We start from the raw sequence: 17414 nt of genomic DNA, 5'->3' as shown, positions 1-17414 counted from the left end.
ACAGAAACGGGATAACTGTTGTCGCATGGAGATTGCAATCTTGAGATGAAACAAAGGAAAAAAAGTATAAAAGAACAAAAGAAATAAAAGCTGTGCCATAAATAGTCATATGCACACCCATGTTCATCACAGCACTAGTCATAATAGCAAAAAGTTGGAAACAACCTAAGTGCCCATCAATGGAAGCATGGGTAAACAAATAATGTTACATACACAGTGGAAAACGATTCCATGTTTAAGAATAATGATGAATGCCTGAAACATCTCATAACATGGAGGAACCTGAAGAGCAGCATGCTGAGTGAAATCAGTCAATCACAAAAGGACAAATAATATATGAGACCACTTTTGTAAAAAGTGAAGAAAAGGTTTTTACATTAAAAGAAACAGTCTTTGATGATTACCAGGGGTGGGATGGGATTTACCAGGGGTAAATCACTGACTAGAGGGTAGACATGTGTTAACTTGCGTGAAGGGGAAGGCAATATATAATAATAATAAGATAGGCAAAAGGATGAAGCCATGGGAAGAAATGGGAGGCAGTTTGTAAAGATAACAGAATAAAAATACTGCTCTGTACACAATCCAGCAATAATGGTGATCTATGGTTAGCAGTTGTGTGATGCTATAAGATAAGCATTGGACTGCTAACCTCAAGGTTAGCATTTCAAACCCACCAGTCCATCTTGGAAAATTATATAAGGTCACTACGAGTCGAGTCTAGAATAATCAACCATTTGAGATTTAAAACAGCAGCATTTACCTGAGGATAAAGTTCTGGTGGACAGAAGGAGGAGTGGAGAGAGGAAGGCAGCATTGTGAAGAAGTTACACTGAGAGATTGCAAACAAGGAGTTGAAAGAAAAGATTTGTGAAACATCGAATATAAAACTGAAGATCTCCTCAGTAAACCTTTTCCCAATTCACAATAAAACATTGTTTTTAGTATGTATTTCTACAAAATCATTGGAGCCCTGGTGTGGTGCTGTGGATTAATGCACTGGACTGCAAAGTCAGTTTGAACCTCAAGTTGTCTGTTCAAGCTCACCAGCTGCTCCTCAGAAACCCTACGCAGGGTGTCTATGGGTTGGAACCGACTCGACAGCACTTCACAACAAAAACATTACCTACAAAATCATGGAAATCTCTATGAAACAAAAATAGCAAAATAGGAAGCATTTGTTTCATGTATGTGCTTCAGATCTACACACTTCTGATGGCTGTATTTCCATGTCTCCAAAACTTCTCCAAAGAATTCAATGCTCTTTGATTTACACATCAAAACAGCAATTTTGGCATCCTCAAGGAACTCAAATCATGCTCCTTTTCAATGTTTTTTTTTTTTTTTTGGGGGGGGGGGGAACAAAAACAAGTCTGAAGGGGCAAGATCAGGGTGGACAGGGTAAGATTTCTCAAATTCGTGTAGGACAACCATGCTACCCTAGCTGATGCATTATTGTGATGGGGAAAAAAATTCCTCAGCACAACTTTCCAAACCTTTTTCTCACCAATGCAGTTTTCAATTTCCTGACAACTTCTTCCTCATAAGTCCCCGTGATTGTCCTGTGTCCTTCGATAATCCTCTGGAATCCCCAGAAGCAGTCCCTGTACCCTTCTATACTGACCTCTCGGCCTTGAATTTAACAGGCCCAGCAGATCCTCTTAGAAGCTGCTGTTTTACTGAACCCTTTCCTTAAGGCACCCTAAAGAGTCTAAGGAGTCCTGGTGTGCCGATGTAGGATAAAGCACTGGACCACAAGGTCAATTTAAACTGAAAGGTTGGAAGTTCAAACCCACCAGCTGTTCTCAGAACATACAGGGTCTCTGTGAGCTGGAAATGACTTCATGGCATTTAACAACAACAACCACAAATCTAAGACTACTGTATTCCTGAGAGAACTTGTCTGCAGTCATCCCCTGATAGCAAAGGCATGTTTAATTACGTTTTTTCTTGAATCAACTCATGCGTGTAAGAACCCGAACCCTGCTAACAATACTTTTTTACTTACTCTCATATAATGATATATAACTGTACATATTTTCCTGGTGCTGCATCTAGTGACATCAAGTTGGTCCCTTAAAATTGGCTATGTTGGTTTGCTACCCAAAATGGGGGAGCTACAAAGGCAAGAAGTGAATGGCTTACAAGCTTTCAAGAAGGAGCATAGATCCAGAGAGTACTGAGGAAGGTAGAATCTCCACTGAGTAGCATCCAGTCTGTCTGGGCGGGGCTGATGAAAGGATAGGGATAGATCTCTTGTGGTACAATAGTGAATAATTGTTATTAGGACTAACTGTGAGGGTTGGAAATGTAAAGGTAGACATTTTGTAGCAAAAGGAGGGGGAGTGGTTGACTTTGCAGTACTGGAGTGGAGGTCCTTGGGACCATCAAGGGAGAAGAGCTGAGTGCAGGACCCTACCCAGAGAAACAGTGACGCCAGAGATGTAGGCAGAGACAATGACATGGACAGATGGAGTATGGAGTAGCTGGGAACTCTAGACCCAGAGAGGGAGAGGGGTTGTGTGCTGACAACCTGGGGAGGGGATGTGGGCAGGCTTGCAGGGTATATCCTTTGGTTGGTTGATGATGCATGGAAGGGATTGTAACCATGGCAATGAAGCGATATACATAGGATGAATGTAAAACTAATGTTCTCCCATGTAAACTATCATATAATTCACATTAAAAACATTTTTTTTTTAAATTGGCTATAGTGGGAGTATTTACACCCTATAAATCTGCAAGTGCTACAAATCATAGTTCCTATAATCTCTAAAGAAGTACTGGTGTTGTGCTGTGGGTTAGTGCGCTGGACTGCAAAGTCAGTGGTTCAAGCTCACCAGCCACTCCTTGGAAACCCTATACAGGGCTGCTATGGGTTAAGTGTGTCGAACCAACTCAAAGGCACTTAACAACAGCAACCTCACCTCTAAGAGCTTACTGTTAGACATTACCAGCACTCCATTGGGTCCTGGTCACTTACTTGCCTGAGCTTTTGATAGAGCTCACAGTCTCAGTCTCACTGGGTATTTAGAACCCCAGTGGAAAGGAGGCGTGAGTCTTCAATTCTTAGGTGATGTAGCCTTGCTCCTGATCTAGAAGCTTCAAACAAAGAGCCAATCCCCTTTTCACAAAGTCACATGCTGCTCAGTGACAGTTTTTCTTGTACTTTTCTCTGTGGTTGTTTCAGACATTTCTCCTCATCGGTAGCAAGCGTCCCTCTTTTGTTTTTTTTCACTTCCTTTTGTATCTGATCTAATCTTCAAGAACCACTGTAAGTCCCTCTCTCCCTGCCAAGTTCACAGCAAGCTCTTCCCACTGACTTGAGTGTGTCCCCAAGTAGCCTGTACACTTTGGGAATTTGGGATTGTGTCTTGCATCTCTTTGCATCCCTACTCATGCCACTTGTCCAAAGTTGCTGCTCAATAAATAATTGTTGGCTTGATTTCTTGAAATGAATTTATCAAACAGATGTAGAGAAAGAAACCTTTCTCTTTTTATTTTATAGTTTCTCACTTTATTTTGTTGCTGTTTTTGAGAGTATACACAGCACAATTTCTACATTTACAATTTGGTGGCATTGATGACATTCTTCAAATTGTGCAATCATTTTCACCCACCTTTCTGAGATAGAAACTCATGGTCCCCTAAGTTTCCTATTGAATTTTTCAAGTTGGAGTCCTGGTATTACGCTGTTGGATAAAACACTGGATTGCAAGGTCTGTTTAAATCACAACATTGGCAGTTCAAATTCACCAATCACTCCTTGGAAACCCTATACAGGGTCTCTATGAGTCGAAACTCACTCACGGGCACTTGACAACACCACCACAACATTCGGATATTTGACCCCATATACATATTGCTGAAGCAAACACATTCTTTACTAATTAAGCTAAACCATTGTTTGGTCCTAAGACTTTAGGGATATTTTTGATTAAAGGTTTAAAGATTATCTCAGGACAATTATTTTTGGGGATTCATCTAGTCTCCCTGGATAGAGAAAGTCTGGATCTCATAAGAATTTTATATTCTTTTCTGTGTTTCCCCCACTTTTATTCAGGATTCTTCTACAGAGATAAAGAAAGTTTTCTGATCGGCTCTTTATGGGTAGGGATTTATGTACATGGAGAGGAACTACTCACCTGGTTTTGGCATAGAATTCATTAGAATGTCCAGTAACTGTTGTTTCCTCAAACTCTTTATTTGTGACACATAATGTATCGCTGACTTTCCTCTAAAATCACAGAGTTTAGGATCTCTATAAAGAAGACAGTAAAGATTATATAGTTGAATCTACTGAAAAATAAAATCAGTATGACAGAAAGAAAACATCGACAGCATGTAAGCAAAATAAATTTTATGACGTTTGAGTATATTTATAATGATTTCAGAAAAACACAATAAAAATGCTTAAACAAAAGTATTATGCTCTATATCTTATTCCTATACCATTCTAAAGAATTCGACTATCTGAAGACATTTCTCAACTTTGGACAAAATTTTAAATAACTTTTTAAGACTGTATAAATCAGGAAGAAATTATCTTAATGGTTTATTGTTTTTTTATCTGAAAAAAATTTTGACTGTTTTATTTTCTTTCCGATGATATCATTGAACTGCTTACTTTCTTGATAGCTCATTTTTTCTGTTTTTAGACAGAAACACCCAGTATTTGTTAAAACAGCAGTCTTAGCAGAATACATGTATCCATGTGTGAGTCAGTTTTCTTTACAGCAGAGACTGGCGAACATTTGGATCCACCCAGGGGCCTCAGAAGAAAGGGCTGGTGATTTACTTCAGAAAAATCCACCGTTGAAAGCCCTCTGGAGCACAGTTCTACTATTGAAAGCCCTCTGGAGCACAGTTTTACTTTGATACACATGGGCTTGCAATAGTTGCTTCTTCTTATGGCAACAGCTGGATCTTTTTTCATTGAACATGTAGAGCAGCATAGACTCTCTTTAAATAAGCCAATATGCTTGTTTCACAGGCTCTTGGCTAAGTGGACATAAACACCAAAATTTTCCTCTGAACCTCATCTTTCCATTCCTCTTTGCTTTGCTCTGTGGTTCTATATCCTAGCTGGCTGACTGTAAGGCTTATAACAAACAGCACAAATATCCTGCTGTCCTCCTGTACTGTACGGAATCCTATGATTAGATACTAGTTCAAAGAGATCTGAAGTCAATGATGAAAATCCTGTAATGGATTATAGTGAGGGAAATAATGATAACACTTATTTCACAGATCACATGCTGGGACAAGAGACAAGGATCATGGTCTCACATAGAACCAAAAGGAATATGTTGTGATCCACAACAATATTCTCTTCTGGCCTTTTCTTGATCAAATGTCATAGTTCAAAGGAAACAAAGCACAACTAGGAATTAAGTACTGACACTGCCCTGTTGTGTGGTTTTAATCAAGTCATGAAACTCACTGAGACCTCAGTTTGTTCATCTGCCTAGATTAGTGTTTCTCCAAGTGGTGTCCTTTAATTTCCTGTATTCTGGACCCTACACCAGACTTATTGGACACTGTCTCTGGGGTAGTAACTAGGAATCTTCATTTTAGCAATCTCCCCAGGTGTTTTGACCATTAAAGTTCATTGCGTCAAGATATCATTTTTATCCTATGAAATTAATGGAGCCCTGGGTTGTACAAAGGGTTAAACGTTCAGCTACTAACCAAGAGGTTGGTAGATCAAATTAACCCAAAGGTCCCTGGGAAGAAAGGACTGGAGATGAACTTCTGAAAATTCAGCCACTGAAAACCCTATGGAGCACAGTTCTGTTCTGACTACATAAGGTACCATAAGTCAGAAACGACTCAATGACATCTGGTTGGTTTTTGTTTCTTACAAGAGCTCATGTTCTTGATTCACCACTATTTGTCAGTTTGTCATACTGTGGTGGTTTGAGTGTTGCTGTGATGCTGGAAGCTATGCAACTGGTATTTTAAATACCAGCAGGGTCACCTATGGTGAACAAATTTCAGAGGAGTTTCCAGGCTAGAAAGAAGGAGAGTTGGACTACTTCTGAATGTTTAGCCACCTAAGACATTATGAATAGCAGTGGAACATTTTCTGATACAGAGCCAGAAGATGAGTCCCTCAGGTTGGAAGGCACTGAAAATACTCCAGGGAAGAGCTGCCATGATGACATGCCAGAGATGACCATGATGACATGAATGGAGTAAAGCTTTCTGGGCCTTCATTTGCTGATGGAACACAACTTAAAATGAGAAGAAACAATGCAAGTACCCATTAATAATCAGTTCATGGAATACGTGAACTATGAATTTAGGAAAACTAGAAGTTGTCAGAAATGAAGTGGAATACATGCACATCAATATCCTAGGTATTAGTGAGTTGAAATGGACAGGTATTGTTCATTCTGAATCTGACAGTCATATGGTTTATAATGTTAAGAACAAAAAATTCAAGAGGAATGACATGGCATTCATCGCCAAAAACATCATTTCAAGACCTAACTTGAAGTACAGTGCTGTCTGTGATAGGATGATATCCAAATGCCTACAAAGAAGACTAGTTAATACCACTATTATTCAGATTTATGCACCAACCATTAAAGCCAGTGATGATAAAATTGAAAAATTCTACCAACTCCATCACTTTGAAATTGATCAACATGCAATCAAGGTGTACTTATAAGTACTAGTGACTGGAATGTGAAGGTTGGAAGCAAAGTGGAAGGCTCAATAGTTGGGAATTATGGCCTTGGTGATAGAAATGATGCTGGCGATCACATAAAGAATTTTGCAATACCAATGACTTATTCATCGCAAATACATTTTAAAACAACATAAAATGCAACTATATACATGGACCTCACCAGATGGAATACACAGAAATCAAATTGACTACATCTGTGGGAAGAGACTGTGGAAAAGCTCTATATCATCAGCCAAACAAGACCAAGGACAGACTGTGGAATAGAACATCAATTACACATATGCAAATTCAAGCTGAAGTTGAAGAAAATGAAAACAAATCTACAAGAACCAAAACATGACCTTGAACATATCCCACCTGAATTTGGAGGTCATCTCAAAAACAGATTTGATGCATTAGACACTAGTGACCGAAGACGAGCTATGGAATGACATCAAGAACATCATACAGGTAGAAAGCAAAAGCTCACTAAAAAAAAACAGGAAAGAAAAATAAAATGAATGTCAGAAGAGACTCTGAATCTTGCTATTCAGTGTAAAGATGCTAAAGCAAATGGAAGAAATGAGGAAGTAAAAGAGCTGAACAGAAAACTTTAAAAGATGAAGACAGTCAAGTATTATAATGAAATGTGTAATGACCTGGAGTTAGAAAACCAAAAAGGATGAACAAACTGAGCATTTCTCATGCTGAAAGGACTGAAGAAAACATTCAAGCCTCAACTCACAATATTGATGAACTCTATGGGCAAAATATGGAATTATGCAGAAAGTATGAAAATAAGATGGAAGGAAAACAGTCACAGTACCAAAAAGAAATGGTCGATATACAACCATTTTAAGAGGTAGCATATGATCAAGAACTGCTGGTACTGAAGAAAGAAGTCCAAGCTGCCCTGAAGGCATTGGTGAGAAATAAGACTACAGGAATTGAAACACTTCAACAAACAGATGAAGCATTAGAGGCACTCACTCATCTCTGCCAAGAAATTTGGAAGATAGTTACCTGACCAACCAATTGGAAGAGATCCATATTTGCGCCTATTCCAAAGAGAGGTGACCCAATGGAATGGGTAAATCTAACAAGGGAGACTGTTTATTAACCTTCTGCTGCTGGTTTGATATTGTTGTTGTTTAAGTTAATTGCTTACCTCCTCTCTCCTGAAATAGCATGGTGGCATATAGTAATTGTTGTTGTTGTTGTTAAGTGCTGTAGAGTCTGTTCTGACCCATAGCGACCCTGTACAGAGTTTCTGAAGCTGTAAATCTTTACGGGAGCAGAAAGCCTCATCTTTCTACCGCAGAACAGCTGGTAGTTTCGAACTGCCTACCTTGAGGTTAGCATGCCGATTCATAACCACTACGCTACCAGAGTAATTTTTAGATAAATGGAAATCACTGTTATAAATTGGCTTTGAAAGGGATGTTTTCAGAAATAATTAGTTAACATTGTGGAGGTGGGGAGCTACATAAGAATTATTCGACATTCCCATTATTTAAATGAATAAGTAAAGAGCTGGATGTCATAAGAATAATAGATAGTAATATACTAGTATCGAACTTCTGTCCATCACTTTGCAATTATGAAATCCCTTTTATGTCCGTGAATAACAATGAAATCGATGCCCTCCAGCTGGTATGGAGTTATACTCACGCGCGATGTCTGAGGAGCTCGGACAGAACTTCCACAGGCCTGTAGATTGTTAGCATGTCGAGACTCTCAAATAGGTCCACGTCTCTCACAGCCAACATCAGGGCGGTCAAGCCATGCTGGTTTGGGAAGTTGATATCCAGGACCTTCTCTGATGCCTTTTTTAAAAATGAAGCTTTATGTTTATTATGTTTTTATTATTTGCTTATTTATACAAATATTTGCATTTTCATTGCATGGCCAATTTCTCATCCTAACATCAGTATATACTCTCTTGATATCTCTTCTGAGAGGAAGCTAATGAGATGAAAGAATATAGACTGGCAAGACAGGAGACCAGGGTCGGAAACCTGTCTCCTTAACCTGGTTGTTTAACTTCCTTGATAGGGTTGCCAAATTAGGGACATCCAGTTAAACGATTAATAATTTTCAATGGGACATACTAATACTATAACTTTTTTTTTTTTTTTAATCTGTCAATTCCACTCCCTTTCTAACTGCAGAGTAGGAAGACTAGAGAGTCTTCCTTTCAGGATTGTTTTATTGGGTGCTGTTAGATTTACAGTCTCGGAAACACTATGCAAGGTCTCTATGAGTCGGAAGGCGTTCCAGGGCACACAGCAGCAGACGCTGTTGTGCTAGTTGCCTTTCAGTCATTTCCAACTCACGGTGACCCCGTGTGTTTAGACGAGAACCTTTCTACAGAGTTTTCAAGGCCAAGACTTCAGAAACAGACCACCAGACCTGTTTTCCAAAGTGCCTCTGGTTGAATTTGAACCACCAACTTTTTGGCTAGTAGTCGAGTGCTTATCTGTACCACTCAAGAATTCCTGCTTAAACAGTTAGCGGTAGACTCTGAAAACCATTTAGTAGAGTATCTGATATATACGTGTTCAGGTCTTCAGTACGTATTTGTTGAATGACTGAATGATTCACAATAATAAAGCAGCTCATTTAACTATATACAGGTAAATTGAGGTTGATACTTTATTTTATGGAAAGGGAAATTTAATTTGGATAATTCAGAACTGAAAATGCTACTTTAAGGCTAGATTATCCAACCTTTTTATCGTATAAACCAAAGCAATTTACTAATTTCCATCTCAATTTCACTTTCTATCATTTCAGTATAGTCAGAGAGTCTCTATCTCAACTTCTCCAGGGACAAAATAGAGATAATGATATTACCTCAGACAGGTGTTGTGGGAATTAATTAGTTAATATTTGTTTCAGTCTCTGAAAAGAAATCACCTCTTATATCAATGTTTATTATTAGTTAGGACAAACATGAAAATTTTGAGCTGAAAATAGTCTTACCGCAACACATTCTTTTAATATCTAGTGATTAAACACTGGATCCAGTTATAGGACCAGTTTGTTAATATGCAGCTGCTAAGCCTTAGGCAAAGAGCTCTGGTGGCATAGTGGTTATGAGTCGGGCTGCTAACCTCAAGGTCAGCAGTTCAAAACTACCAGCTGTTCCATGGGAGAAAGATGAGGCTTTCTGCTCTCGTAAAGATTTGAAAGCCTCAGAAATCCTAAACAGTGTCGCTATGAGTCGGAACTGATTCCATAGCACATAACCACCAATTCTTAGGTGTAAAAAAATGTGGCTATGAAAGCACACATTGGATTATAATACAATCACAGCTGTCACAATTATCATAAAAATGCAATGTCTTTTTAAAAAGTCTCAGCTCAGATCATGATGTGTAAAATTTCAGACTACCATTTTGTTGCTGTTGTTAAATGCCATCAAGTGTGTACCAATTTACAGTGACCCTGTACAGGATTTTCAAGGAGCAAGTGGTGGATTTGAACCGCCAAACTTGCTGTTCAAACCAACTTTGTAGTACAGTACTTATCCCTACAGTACCACACCAGAACTCTACCATTTAGTAAAAAAGAATAATTTGAAGATTCCTTTCTTATTGTTGTTAAGTACCATGGAATTGATTTCAAACTATAGCATCCTTGCCTAGGGTTTCTGAGGCTTTCAATCTTTTGCAGGTGCAGGAGGCTGCATCTATCTCCCACACAGTCTGGTGGGCTTGAACCACTGACCTTGTGGTTCACGGTTCAGTGCTTATCCTATGGAGCCACAGCACTCCCTAAAGATTCCTTTAGATTTTGTTTTTAAATATCCGTGAAGTATCTGAGTAGTGCTAACAGTTAATCACCGCCTACTAACTGAAGGGTTGGTTGTTCGAATCTGCCCAGAGGCACTGTGGAAACAAGACCTGTTGATTTACTTCTGAAAGGTTATAGCCATTGAAGCACAATTCTGCTCTGGAGTTGCCATGAGTTGAAATTGATTTGATACTAACTGGTTTTCCTTTTTTTCCCATACCCTTGAATTGTTGTTGTTGTTGTTGTTAAGTGCTGTCAAGTTGATTCCAACTCATAGCAACACTCTATAGGGTTTCTGAGGAGTGACTGGTGAGTTTGAATCACCAACCTTGAGATCAAGTGCTTATTCTATGGAGCTACTCGAATACCTTCCACTTTTCTTTATCTGTTTGCATTTTTACCAGAGGGAATGGAAGAAACTGTTTCCTAGCAGCAATTAATTTTTTTTTTTTTTTTTCAGTTGTAAGGTCATGTGACTTAACAGTATCTTTGTAGGTAAATACCACGGGTATGCGTTTTCCAGTCACCAATAATTAATGTCCTTGGCTATGCATATGATTTTATAGGTTGCTTTGGGGAAAAGTACTTACAGGTAGAAAATCTAAACAAGAGGACAAATACCCTAAGAAGACAACATTTAAAATACATTTCCTCTTGACTCCTTTAGTCACAGCTAAATATTGTGCAAGGCATAGGCTCTCTGATTCCCTTTTCAGGATAAAGATAATAACTGCAACTGGCCCAAAGGGATCTAACCAGCAATTGTACAAATGGCAATGATGTCAAGGGAACCCCTTTGAGCAAGTTGACAGCGGTCCTCTTGGGACTTCCTGGGAGCACATCATTTCCCAGGAGTGCTATGTGACTTGTTCTAGCTTCTAGATGAAGGAAGATGGAAATAGGCTGCTGTTGTGAACTTTTATTATCTTTTTTTTCCACTCCGGTGTTTTATATAATCCTGGTTCTTTCTCGTATTTCCAGCCTAAAACATTCTGAAACTGTATTTGCAAAGAACTTATATTTTTAAAGGCATCATATGTCATTTGTAACTTTCTTATCACCCACCTAAGAGCAAAAGCAAGCATGAATTTAACTAACCAGCAAGTGTTGAAGTTGTTTGAGATCACCTTTCCATGAACTTTGTAGAAGTTGCATTTGGGGAGCCTGGATTCCATGAGTGGCCAAGAGAAGCTGTTTTTGGATAGAGCAGTTAGCTACGTGGACTGCCGTTTGATTGCTGTAGTTGCAAAGGGTGATATCTGCTCCTTTTTCCAGAAGAAATCCAACAACCTGCAACACCACAACAAGTATAAGCATATTTGTGTGCCCACAGTGTCTTTAGACCTGGATATGATAAACCGACTTGGACGTGGCTCTGATCCATGGCATAAGAAAGGAGAAGGAGATGCAAATAAAAATGAAGGATTGGATGCATGGAGGGGATTGGAACCATGGCAATGAGATGATATACAATGGAATGAATGTACAGCTAAAGTTCTCCCATGTAAACTATCATATAATTCACAATAAAACTTTAAAAAAAAATGAAGGATTGGTTTGGATGTCAGTGATCGCTATTTTCCTTTTTAAATTTGGAAAATAAAACATGAGCAAAATATCGCTGATTTTTAGATGCCGTTTTTTAGGATATGTTAAATTCATATAAAACACTGAAGTCCTGTTCAAACTAAACCAAAACCAAACTCACTGTCATCAAGTTGATTCTAACTGACAGCCATCCTGTATAAAGAGGGCAACTGTTCACTTGGGTGAACTTTGAAAATATTATGCTAAGTGAAATAAATCAGTCAAAAAGGGACAAGAATTGTATGACCTCACTACATGAAGTAACTATAATAGGCAAATGTATAGTAATAAGTAGTTGTCAGTGGCTATGAGGCATGGAAAGGAAGGAGGAAGAGGGAACTCCTACTTTAAGGGGCACTAAAGTTCTGTCATGGTGATGGAAAAATCTGGAAAGGGTTGCACAACAAGATGAAAGTAATTGATGTCACTGAATTGTGCATGTGAAAAATGTTAAAATGGCAAATGTTTTCTTACACACATACACACACAGAGGGGGCTTCACAATGTTTGTGGAAACATGGAATTAAAAGATAATGGAATTTTCCCATGAAACTTTTGATGTTTCACCATAATAAAGAAAATGCATTAATAAAAATGGACCTCAGAATCTCCCACACTATGCTGTAAATGACTAATAAGACCCAACTGGTATTTTATTTACTTGTCTATCCATTAAATAAATATTTACTAAACACCTACATATATCAGGCCTTCTGCTTATAACTGGGAATACAGTTTCAACAATGAGAACAGTCTCCTGCCCTTTTAGGTCTTATTATTCATTTATTTATACCTTTTTCTACTTCACCAGCTATGTGCATTTGTTAAAGCAGAGAATAAATTTCCAGGTGCTGATATGGGAGAAGTAGGAAAGGAAAAACTTCGTTCGGCTGTAAGTCCCACAGTGGTGGTATCTGTATGTGATTCATTTCTGTATCCACTATGAAAACTACTATACTGCAGGGGTATGGCAGGTATATCTGTTGACTGAGTAAGGAAATTAATAAAGATGAGTCTCAGATAGATTAATTAGGGTCTCCCAGTTCTCCCTCCCTCCCTGCTTTGCACCTGTTAACATTCTTGCACGGATATGGGTGATTATGCTAGCCCAAACTTCTCATTCTCAGAATACTTAGCCTAGAATATTCTCGGGACTCAGGATTCCACATGTTACCTCTGTTAAATTTTCTTCTGCTGCAGTGATGAGAGGTGTATTTCCAGTCGTTGGGTGCTGAAAGTCAAGACTGCCAAGCATGGAGTGGACTTTTGTAATATGGTCACAGATGACTTCCACATCACCTTTTGAAACTACCTCCAGGAAATCATGAATCAGTTTATTTTTATTCATCTTTCTAGTCCCATATAATTGCCTTTAAGAGAAAAAATAACGAATTTACTTATGTGAGACCCAAAAAGCAATGAGTGGTTCAAATGTAACTTATTAATCAAAGGAAAAAGGTTACCTGTTTCCTTTGATTATTAGGAATGATAATAGCTTTACTGTCACTTTGGAAGGTCATCTCTACTGTAGGGAGAGAAAGGATGGATCAACACCAGAATGGAATGATCACAGACAGGCTTTGGAGCCTGATAGGACCGAGATTCAAGTCCTTTATTTGCAGCTTGCCAACTGTGCACCCTTTGGCATGTTGTTCAGCTTATCTGAGCTTCATTTCAAAAATGGAAATGATATGTCCTCTTCAAAAGGCTAGTGAGGACCTGAAATGTTATGCAAATTCTATAGGGGGAAAATCCTGTAGGATTTTATTTTCTTTCTTGTTGCTTATGTACTGCTGTTGTTTGGTGCTGTCAAGTTGGTTCTGACTCATAGCAACCCTACGCACAACATAACAAAACACTGCCTTGTTCTGTGCCACGCTCACAATTGTTGTTACGCTTGAGACCATTGCTGCTGCCACTGGTTCAATCCATCTTGTTGGGGGGGGGTTCTTTTTCGCTGACCCTCCACTTAGTCAAGCTTAATGTCCTCCTCCAGGGACTGGTCCCTTCTGCTAACATGTCAGAAGTATGAGAGAGAATATCTTCCCGTCTTGGCGGCTAAGGAGCACTCTGGCTGTACATCTTCCAATACAGATTAGTTTGTTCTTCTGACAGTCCATGGCACTTTTCAATATTGTTCTCCAGCACCATAACTCAAATGCATCAGTTCTTCTATGGTCTTCTTTCACATGCATCTGATGAAATTGGATACACCATGGCTTACATAGTTTATATGACTTACATTGCTTACGTTTGTTGTTGTGAAGTGCCGTCAAGTCAGTTCCAACTCATAGCCACCCTTTATAGAGTTTCAAGGAGTGGCTGGTGAGCTTGAACTTCCGACCTTGAGATTCAAATCGACCTTGAAGTCCAGCACATTAACTCACAGCACCACACCAGGACTCCACATTGCTTTCATAGTTCTGTATAATTGTTTCCTTTATTTTCCCATACTGTAAAATCCTAAATAGCAGGAACGTTCTATGTCTTATATTTTTTATCTTCCATAATTGTAACACAGTATAAGTATTTAAGTACCATGGGAGTCACAGATGCTGTCGTTGTTGTTGTTGTTGTTATTGTCGAGTTGGTTCTGACCCACAGTGACCCTGTATATGGTTTCTGAGGAGCAAGTAAATATCTGATTTCATTTTCCCAATCATTTAAATCTCTCTTTCTCCCTCTCTCTCATGTTTGGATTTAGGTGGAAGGTTAAGAGTAAATAGGTTTCCATTCAACAATTCATAATATTTTGTTTAGTAACACTGATGGTAATACCAACAAAGTAACAGCACCCTTCCTCCTTTCTCCCTATGCTTACCATTTCCAATAGCCACTCCTGGAAAATGCTGCCCCTTTGACCTCAGATGGTTGATTGTTCTAAGGAGTACTGCATACTTCGGGGTATTGCTGTTCATCCTACAGACCTGCCTAGCATTTGGATGAAAGTTGAGCCACAGAGGATGGGTTCCATGCTTGAAGTGTATTTAAGGACCATAATCTTCAGGGTTCTATCAGTCTCTATCAGTAAGACCAGCCTTAATGGTCTTTTTATGATTTGGAGTTTTGTTGCACATTTTTCTCCCACTCTATCCAGGACCCCCTATTAGGAGACCATTCAGAGGGGTCAGCAGGACACTATCTAGTTCTTCTGGTTACAAGGTCATAGAGGCTGGGGTTCACGTGATCTTTCAGTCCTTTGGACTAATTATTTCCATGTATCTTTGATTTCCGTCTCTCTCTTTTGTTCTGGATGGGGTGAGACCAATAATTACACCTTAGAGGGACACTCACAAGCCTTTACGACTCCAGTTGCTACACACCAAAATAGAAAATAGAACATTGTCTTTGTGGATTATATTATGCCATTTGACTTTGGTGTTCCCCGAGACTCCTGTCCTGAGCCCCCATGCCCAGTGACTCATTCCCTCATGATGTTTTGTTATGACTTAGAAGTTTTCATAACTTTGCCTCCTATATGCTGTACTGTATTCTTGGCTGTACTTGCAGCACATGAAATATCCTATATCAAACCTATGTAAATACCATTCTGTTTCCATTTCTGTTCCTCTTAAATGTCTATCTATGTATCCACTTATAAATTATTGTTATTACTATGTGCATGTATCTTTATAGGGTGATGCTATATGTGCACATGTTTTAAATTTACACAAATGATATTGCACATTGGATCTTTTTACTATGTACCTCTCATTTTTTGCTTCTAAATAGTATGTATCCACTGTATTTTATTATCCCTTCCTTTGGTTGGAGTCACTGGGCTATGCAGACAGTTAACGAATTTGACTGCTAACTGGAAGGGTGGAGGTTAGAGTGTTTCCAAAGGAATCACAGAAGATCTGGTAATCTACTTACAAAGAAGGAATCATTGAAAATTCTATAGAATACAATTCTACTATGACACACATGAAGTCACCATGAGTTGGAGATAACGCAATAGCAACTTACACCTCCCCCAGTTGCCTCCAACTTCCTATGCCACAGACACCACCATGATAAATATCCTTATTCAAGCCTTGCTATGGGCTGTATAAGAGTTTCTCTGGGACAAATTGAATCAAGTTATTTAATTTCACTAAATGCTGCCAACTGTTTCCCAGAATGTGCATGCTATTGTACTCCCACCAGCAGTGAATGGCTATTTTCGTTAAGCTCTTCTAAGAGAGGCAGTTATTTGTTGATTAGTATCACTGAATCATCATTATCCCAATTGTGATAGTCAAGATTTTTTGCCAACTTGAATGGGCCATCATTCTCAGCGGTTTAGCAGTCAAGACACAGTAATCCCCCATGATGAAAATATAATGTCATCACTTCTATAATCAAATCTGCCATGAGCAGCCAATTAATTGAAAGGGATTTTCCTTGAGGGTGTGGCCTTCCAATATACTGGGCGCTCAGGCAAATCTTGCTTACTTTTTACTGGGTCTGGATCCTGCATCTGACTAGTCATCCTACCTCTGGTTCTTTGAACTGTAGACAGTATCCTGCTGTTTTACCTGTCAATCTTGGGAATCAGCAGCAACCTGCCATCTTACCTGCTGAAGTTGGATTCGCTTCTGCAGTCAGAAGCCTACCATCTGACCTGCGGATCTTGGGTTCATCAGCCCTTGCTGCTACATTAGTCAAGAGACGCTTCCGGTGTGACATCTGACCTACTCATAGCCTTGAAACTGTGTGAATGATTTACCTGATATATACTTGTGTGTGTGTCTTTATGCGTCACTGATTTTGCTTCTCTAGAGAACCCAGCCGAAGACACCAATCATTAGCATTTAATAAGCAGTGTACTTGGAACTTTACTAGGGGCTGAAGGAGCAGATGATGCACTCAAAATCCACTCACAGAAAGTGTAAAAACCTGTACACATATCTGTCCCAGCAAATTGCTTTGCAATTTATTTATTTTTTCAAAAAAAGCAGTAGCATTTTCAATATCATTTGAAGTAAAAGAAATACTTTAGAGACAAAAGGTTATTAAAACTTATCCTTCAGTGATGCTTGGGTAGTTAAATGGACTAATCGATTACATGAATATCAGTCTCCACAACCCTGAATTAGATGGTACCTGGCTACCACTACCAACTGCTCTAAAAGGGATCTTGTTAGAAAGTCCTGGATAGAGTGAAAGAAAAGGTGGAACAAATTCAAAACAGACTGCTGGAATCCCAAGACTATGGCCCTTGGTCACCCTTCAAGTCTGGAAGTGAACTCACCCCCTTGGTTCAATTTTCAGTCAAGCAGGTATATGAGGGACAAAACACTAGTGAGGTACACACACCGTAGAAAGGCCAAACATTCTAGATCAAAAGGGCAGCATTTACCTAAGGACA

At 39.0% G+C, this 17414-nt stretch overlaps 1 protein-coding gene across 1 annotated transcript in view; it reads right to left on the bottom strand.

The window, feature by feature from the left end:
• The window catches only part of MAP3K19 (mitogen-activated protein kinase kinase kinase 19), a 92438-nt gene extending 75706 nt beyond the window's left edge, over window positions 1-16732 (bottom strand). The window contains exons 1-6 of the mRNA XM_006834601.1: window positions 16621-16732; window positions 14989-15082; window positions 13236-13431; window positions 11573-11764; window positions 8348-8502; window positions 4146-4261 (exon numbers count right to left, since the gene is read on the bottom strand). Of these exons, the coding sequence (XP_006834664.1) occupies window positions 4146-4261; window positions 8348-8502; window positions 11573-11764; window positions 13236-13431; window positions 14989-15082; window positions 16621-16732 (865 nt within the window). The remainder of the gene's footprint in view (window positions 1-4145; window positions 4262-8347; window positions 8503-11572; window positions 11765-13235; window positions 13432-14988; window positions 15083-16620) is intronic.
• Between the last annotated feature and the right edge of the window lie 682 nt (window positions 16733-17414).

Source organism: Chrysochloris asiatica, unplaced genomic scaffold (genome assembly GCF_000296735.1).
Source record: "Chrysochloris asiatica unplaced genomic scaffold, ChrAsi1.0 scaffold00012, whole genome shotgun sequence".
Lineage (NCBI taxonomy): Eukaryota > Metazoa > Chordata > Mammalia > Afrosoricida > Chrysochloridae > Chrysochloris > Chrysochloris asiatica.
Note: the sequence above shows the minus strand (reverse complement) of the source record. Positions and strands in the feature narration are given on the sequence as shown.